The sequence below is a fragment of the Myotis davidii genome, unplaced genomic scaffold, assembly GCF_000327345.1.
Source record: "Myotis davidii unplaced genomic scaffold, ASM32734v1 scaffold370, whole genome shotgun sequence".
Taxonomy (NCBI): domain Eukaryota; kingdom Metazoa; phylum Chordata; class Mammalia; order Chiroptera; family Vespertilionidae; genus Myotis; species Myotis davidii.
This window is the reverse complement of record NW_006288615.1, coordinates 3653963-3664158: the sequence shown is the minus strand read 5'-3', so window position 1 is coordinate 3664158 and position 10196 is coordinate 3653963. Positions and strand designations below refer to the sequence as shown.

At 40.2% G+C, this 10196-nt stretch overlaps 1 protein-coding gene across 7 annotated transcripts in view; it reads right to left on the bottom strand.

The window, feature by feature from the left end:
• The window catches only part of GIGYF2 (GRB10 interacting GYF protein 2), a 133081-nt gene that overhangs the window by 24477 nt on the left and 98408 nt on the right, over window positions 1-10196 (bottom strand). For all 7 annotated transcript variants that reach the window (XM_015561877.1, XM_015561876.1, XM_006760435.2 and 4 more), the window contains 5 exons: window positions 7134-7225; window positions 5785-5892; window positions 4719-4819; window positions 3330-3430; window positions 1021-1182 (listed from right to left, as the gene is read on the bottom strand). In XM_015561877.1, coding sequence (XP_015417363.1) covers window positions 1021-1182; window positions 3330-3430; window positions 4719-4819; window positions 5785-5892; window positions 7134-7225 — 564 coding nt within the window. The remainder of the gene's footprint in view (window positions 1-1020; window positions 1183-3329; window positions 3431-4718; window positions 4820-5784; window positions 5893-7133; window positions 7226-10196) is intronic.

The window sequence follows — 10196 nt, the reverse complement described above, 5'->3', positions numbered from 1 at the left end:
TCTTCTCTTCTCCCCCCCCCCACCCCCCCGCCTTTATCTCTCTCAAATCACTAAAAATATCTTCGAGGGGGAGGATTAAAAAGTTAAAATAATTTGTATTATAAATAGCATTACACTGTGAAGTCTACCTTGGTTTCCACATTAGCTATATTTACCGATTACCCCTAGAAAGAAAGGGCCCATTAGGACATGGCCTTAGTTTTCTCCATTGGGACCATCAGCTCCAATTTTTTAATCAGCTCAGAACCTAAGGTATAGACAGATCAAATCAACACAGCTACCAAAAATGCTTGGTGAGGTAGGAATAAGTTCTCCAGTCAGCAGTACTGAGTAAAGTTATGTGTCCCAGAACAAAATAAGTATACAGAAAAGGGTCCCGTTGTTAAGTAATTTAGGAAATACTGAGCATCACAGAATTAAACAGATTTCCTTATTGCAATATTTCTTAGAGCCCTTACATGCTAATGTAGTAGTTCTAATCTAATCTCAGCATAGACTCTTTTGTTTTTCACAGAGTACCTCCTTGTGGCCAACAAGAAGTAGGAAATGTGAGGTAAAATCTAGACTTTGGGGCTATTACAAAGAAGATTCTTTCCATTGGGATCTTTAAAAATCCCAGTAGAAAATAGGCCAAGCACATGAATAGAAAATTCTGCAACCCCTCCCTCCCAAATACAAATGACCAAAAACCATGAAAAATATTCAATGTCACTGGTTATAAATACTTAGGCAAAAACTTGGTTACTTCTGATATCTAACTGATTTATAAAACCCCAGGAAATATGCAAAAGAAATAAATTCTAATGTTTTACTTGGACTGAGGACTATCCCTCCAGTGGGTGTTAGTGGACAAGACACTCTAAAAGGAAGTGAGTCTTCTAAGCTTCCAATCCTGTTGTTGACCTTGGATAAACCATCTCTGTGAACTACAGCTTGTGAAATGATAGGAGTGAGCGAGCTACCCTGAAGGCCCTCCTTCAGCACTAGTCCTGTGGTCACAGTTCTCCGAGAAAGGGTTACCTGCTTCCTTCGGGCAAGTTCTTCTTCTTCCCGCCTTTTCCTTTCTTCCTCCTGCTGCCTTCGGAGAATTTCCTCCTGCTGTCTCCGGAGTTCTTCTTGCCTCTTTCGCTCTTCCTCTTCCCGTTTTGCCCTCATTTCTGCCTCTCTTCTCTCCTGCTCCAGCTGTGATTACACAAGAGTAGTCTTAGACAGTTGACGCATGCAAAGGAACACCTGAACATCACTGACCAGTACAATTGGGAGGAGCTGAAATGCGCAGGCACCACCAGTCACTCAGTTACTTCCACTGCAACGGGGTGATGAAGGCAGTTCTGTAAGAGCTCTAAGTTCTGATTTGTCTCAGTAATCAGAACAGTTTTAAGCTCTTCTAAATTGAGTGCACTCTCGGCCCACTTTTCCCTACCTCCTTGCTCCATACCACCTCTGCACCACATTTTCTGCATGTGGAAGAGAAGTAGCCAAGAGGAGAGTAACACAATTTTCTTGGGGAGTGGCCATTTCTTTGCTCATTCCACAAAAAGATTTTCTGATTGAAGATCTAACAAGGTAGCTCCAAAATTTCAAAAGCAATTTTGTAAAGCTACTGATATAAAAATTATATAATTTTTAAAATCTGAAGACAAACCACTTGACAAATTCTATCCTTCATAGTCCCTAAATACTAGTCAAATGTAGCAACCAGTTTCCAATTCCATTGCCTCAAGTATAGTTCTGGCTTTCATTTTCTCACCCACATTCCTAAGAGTCTCCTTATCTGGTTTCCCAGAATCCAGTTGTGCCCACATTCCCCAGCTCAACATCTAACCCCCCCTCTCCCCCCAAATAATCACTCCCATTTAAACTAGTGGTTCCCAACATGAGGCACACGCCCCACAGGGGAGCAATATGATTTTATCTGGGGGCACTAAGAAATATATACTCAACTCGAGAGTGAGTTATTAAGTGAATTTTTTGCATTTCTTATGGTTCTGGGATCTCATATACAGTATATAAATACATATTGTGACATATTTATGCATTTCAGTTCTCTGTTTTGAAACTTTATTTGCTATTTTTTCATATCACTTCGTATTATTTTTTTTTTTAAGTTTCTTAGTGATTTCTCCCTCAGTACTTCAACTCTCCTTTTGTTCTTTTTTCTCTTTGATGGATGCCATGTTCTTTGGAAGCTTGTTTAGACCAAGCTAATGGCCTTTTAGGTTTTCTCCACATGAATAGGAGTTCGCTTTCTGAATAAGAATTATATGTCAGGGGCAGGGGGGCATTTAGAGATGCTTATGTGGGGCATGGCCAAAAAATGGTTGGGAACAACTGATTTAAACTATCCTTCACCCAGAAAAGAAATCCTGACTAACAGCATGTACAAGGATGCTCACGACTGGCCTGCCTCTTCTTTAGTTTCCTCTCTCATCATTCATTCCTCAGACGCATCAAGGATCCAGGCCAGACCAAAGTACTTAGCTGTTTCCTTAGCCAGTATGTTTTCCTGCATTTCTGAGCCTTTACAGGGTTGTTTCCTTCAATTCCAATTTAAATGTTTCCTCCTCCTACTCTGTCAACCCAAAACCCTTTAACAGGGTTAAATCCTACCATCCTTCAAGTGAAAATTAACTCAGGTATTAGTGTCCATTGAAAATGTTGCCCAATTTCTGATTCCCCACCTCTCCAACTAGGTAGCCGGCCCATAATGCTTTCTTGATCCGCTTGTCTGTGTGTCATCACCACCACGTGGGGAACATATTCTTCAGTGTCTAGTTGCAGGGCATTTTCCCATATTCATCCAGACACACACACACACACACACACACACACACACACACACGACTGCAAGCTCCTGTATTTCATTACCTCAGGGGACAAGACTGCATTAAATATAAAATAGGAACAAGTCTCTCAGAGGCATGAAAACCTGGAAATCATGACAGTGATATTAAGTGTTGATAAATCAAGCAAGCTACAGCTCAAGGGTCTAATAGCTAAGTAGTGGATATTTTCTTAAGGTCTTAGTATTTGTAACAAGTGTATCTAACATGAATCATGAAATTAAAATATACAGATGACCATAATCATTAATGTGTCAACCAACCAATAATTTTTAATTGAATTGATTTTGACTTATAATTTTAATTCTGTTCAAGGTCTTTGGGAGTATATATATTCAAAGAATATGAATGTGCTTATACCAACTAAGTAGCAGTAAACTAGAAGGGAAAAAATATATAGCTAGCTAAAGATACAGACATCAGTAAACAAATGCCTGTGTCCCACAACTGGAAAGGATGCACAATTGTGGAAGAATGAGTTCAGACCTTTGCAGCTTTGGCCTTCTCCATCTGTTGAAGCTGTTCAAGGGCAGGTCCTGGAGTCGTCGTATCAAGGGGAAGATCCCATACACTACTACCTTCCCAAACTATAAGACAACAAGGAAAAAAAGTGAGGATGTCAGGGCTTACATGCACAGTCACATATCCAGGAGCATAACAAAAAAAGCAACCCCCTGTCCCTGAATGAGCTCCATCGTATACTATATCTGTTCTGCTTCGAAGTCAACTGAACTGCCAGTGGGCTCCAGTTTATATCAATAACCGTCAACACATCTAGAAGTACCAGGCATTCATCCTCAAAAAACCCTGTAAGGTATCTGTTCACTCCCCCATTTTTACAGATGAACAAGTTAAGGGCCAGAGGTAGTTCTGTAACATCCGCAAGAATACAGGACAAGCACGTGGCCATGCTAGGACTGAAATCCCACTCTGAATCAGATCCCAAAGCCCACCATATTTCTAATAGCCACACCACCTCTTACTGCAAGCACTAAGTGGAGAATGGGGTTAAGAAGGGCATAGCTGTGGAACTAGAGAAAACTAAGTGGTTGTACAATTTTGTGAATGCATTATTCATTCATTTAAAAACAGTTAATTTTATGTTATATGATTTCAGTTCAATCAAAGAGAGAAAAAAAGAAAAAGGTATAGCTGGAGCGGGGCAAGCCCCTGGAAAGGCTAGGCAAGTCTCACAAACAACACTGGGTCCTGCTGACTGACCTGAGAGAGTCAGATGTGGAAGTAAATAAACAGGAGAAGGTTCCTGAGTCTGTTTTCCTATTGTCAGCAATGTTTGCTGGCACCACTTTTCAGCATTCTCTATTCCCTACATTCCTATTATAGTCCATTTATGGACTATAAATTATTGTCTATATAAAACGGAGTATTTGTAAAGGACCTTGGCTGCATCATACTCAAAGAAAGAAGTTGTTTAATAAGGTACTTACAACAGTTTCCCCAAAACTGGAGAGTATTTTAACATCCTAACTATAAATGGCTTCCAAGAAAAAATAAGGTACATATAGCATAGGAAGGTGATGAAGAAGAGGGAGGATAATCAGTCCTTCTGCCACAATCCTCAGGGTCAATGTTTGTGAGAGGACTATGGCCTGAATAGCTCAATGGCTCTAAGAAAAATCCATCAATGCTCATGTTCCTGAGAATTTTCAACATAGACTATAACCTCTTGTAAGGACTACCCACTTCTGCAGAAATCAGAGCTTAAAAAACAGAAGTACTCCACCAATGGCAACTTTTAAAAAATCCCAGCCCCCAAAATGTTCTAATTTACTGCAAAGGGGGGAAAAAAAGCAAGAATGAGGTTAAGATGTTCACTTCAAAGCAGGCTTTTCTCTTCTCCAAATTTTTGGGTACCTGTAGGCTGTGAAGCTGTTGGCTGAAGCTCCCAGATAGACCCAGTGTCTGGCACTGACACAGATCTAGTTACTGAGGAAATGACACTCTGATCAGATATTCTGCAAAAGGGAAATAAAAAGAACTTGTTCTTGTCATTTTGCCAAAATAAGGAGGGACATCTATATTACTTATAGATTTTCCAGGTTATTTGGCCAGAAAACTCCATTGTTTTAACTAAATGGTAACACTACCACAGCATCTGGGACACAGGGAAGAATAATCACTCTCTGGACTACTAAGGTCTTAGCAAACACTGATTTCCAAATAATGGATATACCTACTATCTTCAAAATCCACATCTCAATAAACAGAGGCATGTTATAATGGAAAAACACACACTAAAAAACCCCATAGACTCTAAGTCAAAAGGTCTGTATTTTTGTTCTGTCTCTGAAGTTTTCGGTGTATTATGTCAACCAAGACCTCTAGCCTCTCAGAGTCCCAGTTTGCCCATCTGTAAAATGGACACCTTAGCACTTAACAGGATGGGTTACGGCTCAAAAGAGAAGTGTAAAAGGTTCTAATTAAACTGAACAGTAAGGTTTTAAAGAGCAGTGACAGCTCTTTGCAGAAGAAAAAATAAATATTATCGTGAATGATAATCAGAAATTAAACATAATTTCCTTTTCCTTTGACCGACCTTAATAACATTTGGGATCTGGAAAATGATAACCCTGTGTGACATTGTTAATATCTTGAGATAGCTAGCACAGGTAAAAATGAGATTAAGCTTTTAGACTACAACTTTTTTGGTTGCTGGTTCCATAAGACTACATTGCTTCTCAAGTGTTATCCTCTGGTTATCATTTCCAATTTATTCTCTGGATAGACCAAGTAAATGCTTTACCTCCAGCCTAATTATTTTTAAAAACTATGTTCTATTTAACACACAACACCACACTTTTCTGTGGCATGTACATTTTTGATGCCTGAGTTCACACATACCCATATTTCCTTTCTTCTCTTTATCTGATACACATATACACACACACACCCAGGGACATGTCATGGAATGACCACCAACCTCATCTTCAGAGCCTGGAACTGTTGGAGAAGAAGTGCCAACTGTTGCTGCTGCTGGGAAGAGAGGGCTGCTTTCTGCTGTTGAGCCAAAACCTGTGCATACTGTTGTCTTTAAAAAGTAGAAAAAGTGTAACCTATCTATCCATATTTAGTTCACTTTACTGAGACAATGAAAGACATGGTTCAATCTACCCCTCCCCCAAAACCATCTGAAACAGCTAACAAATATCTATAATAATAAAAGCGTAATACGCTAATGCTAATTAGACCGGCCGATCTTCTGGAGGGAAGCCCGAGTCCCGGGTGCCTGCCCGCGGCTGGAGGGAAGCCTGGCTCCTGGGTGCCAGAGGGAAGCTGGTGCCGGCAGCCAGGGGAAGGAAGGCCTACTCTTGCATGAATTTCATGCATCGGGCCTGTAAGTATTTTATAATTCTTCATGAGAACAATAGTCACACAGAAAACTCTATACTTCATTCTCGAAAGAACTGAACTTATAAATAACATGCTTTTGAAGGGGGGGGGGGGGAGATAATGAATATAAAAAACTGACAAATTCCTTCAAGATGAAGAAATTTACCAGTTTTTAAATACTTTAATAGTCTTATACCAGAAAACAAGTTAAAAATAAAACAAAATCAAATAGCTATTTCCACATGAAACACCCTTTGCAAAAATAAAATCACTTGTATAAAAATTCTCAAATTTGTTTCAATTGGGAAAATTTTAGGTAAAATTATTTTCCACTAGATCAGAGGTAGACAAGTTTTTCAGTAAAGCTTCAGACAGTAAATATTTCTGGCTTTGCAGACCATACGCAATTACTCAATGCTGCCATCTTTGTTCAAAAGCAGCCATAGGACAATATACACACAAACTGGTGTGGCCGTGTGTCCATAGAACTCTGCTTATAAAACAGGTAGCAGGCTGCCAACCTCTGCACAGATGACAGGCAATCTTAGCTCTTCTACAAAAGCAACACACAAGCTAAGTGATTCTGCCATCAGTCCACACCACTTCTAACAGTATAAACTTTTACTTCTTTTCTGTCCTCTGGTCTATGTTTTTTCTCTGTAGCATTCAAAGTCGAGCTATTTAAGAGGCACTTAGTTCTTAAATGCTTGTTGATTATTGCTTTTGGAGCTAATGAGCTTGCAAAATTACAATACTGTGTTATCTTCTACAAACTTCTGGTATTTAAGAAAACAAAACTTAGTGGTAACATGCCACTAGGTGGGTGACTGAAATATCCTAAAACTTTTAGTTTTATGCTGTAAAAGGTGGAACTTGTGAGCAGATGATATCAAAGGTCTTTTTGGTGCTACAGTACACCCTCTCTAGTACTGCTCTTACTGTACTACGAATTGCTGGTACTGAAGGTGATGCATCTGATATAAGGCTGTGAGTTCCTGCTGCCTGGTCAGTCGCTCCTGGTCCAACTCTCCCTGAGAGTAAAGAAATGGGGGAAGAAATGCCATTGAATAAATTGCAAAGAACCTAAAAGCCATTTAACACATATATCTAAAAACAAAATGAATCCCAGGTCTTCACTTCCCACTCCACCTTTACACCCAAAATGCATAACTATAAAAACCTCAGGCATTTGTAAAAACTAAACAGTTCCATCTAGTGGAAGAAAGCGGTGTCTGCACTATAAGAAGCTAGAAGCCTGGTGCACAAATTCGTGCACACTAAAGGAAATATTTTAGAGGAGGGCTCCAGGGCGTGTCAGGCCCATCTTGCCCAGTCTGTGGGAGCGTCTGCCCCTGGTGGTCAGTATGTGTCAGAGTGACTGGTCAAACGATCGGACACTTAGCATATTGGACTTTTATTAGATAGGATTCCCGAAGGTGTGGGAAAGGGTCCTTATTTCAGATGCTGTTTGCCCTCCCCTCCTGCCCTTGAAGCTGAATGTTGTACTGTACTTCAGTTATTACTATAACTAAAAAATGTATAATTTTCCTAATATTAAAAGTGATTTGTAAATTTGTTAGATCAGGAATTATAGAAATGGGACAAACAGAAAAGTGAAGTTATGTAAAGGATAAAGGAAATGGCACATAATACTGGGAGCCAATACATCCTAAGTTTTACAAAAACAAGCTGTAGTAAAACCCTGGTTTTTTAGCTTATCTTTCAAATAACATGGTCTGAAATTTAAATTTGAAAAGCTCAAAGTGAGAAAAATAAGGAAAGTATAAGATAACAGAAATACAGCAGTCCCCCTTCTCCATAGTTTCACTTCCTGCAGTTTCAGTTACCTGTGGTCAACCATGACCAAAAAATAGTAAATAAAAAATTCCAGAAATAACTTATAAGTTTTAAACTGTGCGCTACTTAAAGCAGCTACTTAAGTAGTATGCTGAAATCTTGAGCCATCCCCTTCTATCCCCCACAGGACATGACTCAACCCTCTGTCCGGCATGCCCACAAGGCAGATGCTACCCTCCAAGTTAAGTCACTTAGTAGCTATCATGCTTATCAGATCGGTTGGGAGGTGGGGGGAGAGGGGTGCCACATTCACATCACTTTTATTACAGTATTCCTATATAATAAAAGGCTAATATGCAAACAGACCAAATGGTGGAACCGGAACCAAACAACCAGTTGCTATGATGTGTGCTGACCACCAGGGGGCATGTGCAGAACATGGCTAGCATTGGCCATGGCCGGATGGTAGAGCAGTTGAGCGGGGGCGCCAGACCAAGGCAGGAAGCCAGTCACTGTCATCAGGGTGAGCCTCTGGTGGTTACTGAAAATTCTTTGCTCCTGCACGCCACGGTCCCACCCAGTGCTCACACCTACTTCCAGCACCAGAGCCACCACTCGCAACCGCTGTCCATGCCTGGTGCCAGTCCCCATCACTTGGCTCCATCAGTGGATGTGAGCAGCAGGTGCCAGCCCTGATAGCCCTTGCGGGCTTCTCCACCTCCCTCTGCTCCTGAGGGCTGATCAGGCAGCAGCTGCCGCTAGCACCCATTGATGATGCCGGCCTCACTCGCACTGCTGCTGGAGTTGGCCCCAATCGCTCTGCACCGTCAGTGCATGGGAGCAGTGGGAGCGGGGCTGCCGGTGGACAGGGGATAAGGGGCCAAGGTGAGAGGGGCCGGGCAGGGGCACAGAGGATGGGCGGAAATCCACCCCTTGCCTATCGCAGCCTCGCGACCCACAGTTCCTTTCAAGATGCACAAATTCGTGCACTGGGCCCCTAGTATTATTATAACTGATCTGTTTGATTACTGTTGTTAATCTCTTACTGTGCCCAATTTATAAATTAAGATTTATCATTGGTATGTATGTATAGGAAAAATAAACATAGTATATACAGGGTTTGGTATTTTCTGTGGTTTCAGGTATCCACTGGGGGTCTTGGAATGTTTCCCCTACAGATAAGGGGGGGAATACTATAAAAGTATAAGGGTGACACAGACTAAACTTAAGCAAATCATTAGTGAATAGTTTATATCTTTATAGTTTGCAGTAAAACATCTGATAATTTCTTGGGCTAGGGATCATCTAAAATTAAAGCTAAATAAAAACTATGCTAAGATCATCTAAAATTTTTATATGAAATATAGGTTTCAAGGTACATTCATCATAAAAGTGAACTCTCTTATCAGTGCAAAGGCAAGAGCTGACAGGAAGCAGAGCTTCCCATGATTTTTCCCTTTACGTGAGTCTGACTGAGGCTCAGCCCTACCACTGGAAGTCAGGAAATGGACTATAGAAAGTTTGCTAAGCTCCAAGTAATGATCTTTCAGCTCTGAAACATACAAGATAAAAACTCATCCCAATTCAGAGAAGGAAAATAAAGCTCAAACTTGGTACATAAGTTAAATTTATACACAACAATACACTATAATTTTTCATTGAATTTATAACAGAAATAATTTCCCTCACACAGGAATATTTACTGCTCTTCAAACTATAGGTCTCAACCCATCAGTGGATTGTAAAATCAATGACTGGGTCAAGATTAACATTTGTATAAGAAGAAGAAAAATAGAACAGAAGATATGTGCATGACAAAAATGTTTTGTGAAACGCACAGAGAAGAGATGTAACTTTTTTTTAACTACAGGCCATGGTAAAAAATGTTTGACAGCCACTATTTTCACCTATGAATGCCCTTGGTAAGAAGTTGTATCTTACCCCAAGAAATCTAAGGCATTTCTATACACAAATAGTAAACTTTCAAAAAGAGAGACTAAAAAAACAATCCCACTTACCATTGCACCAAAAAAATTAAGCTACCTAGGAATAAACTTAACTAAAGAGGTAAAAGACCTCTACTCAGAAAACTATAGGACGTTGAAAAAAGAGATAGAGGAAGGCATAAACAGATGGAAGAACATACCGTGTTCATGGATTGGTAGAATCAACATCATTAAAATGTCCATACTACCCAAAGTTCCA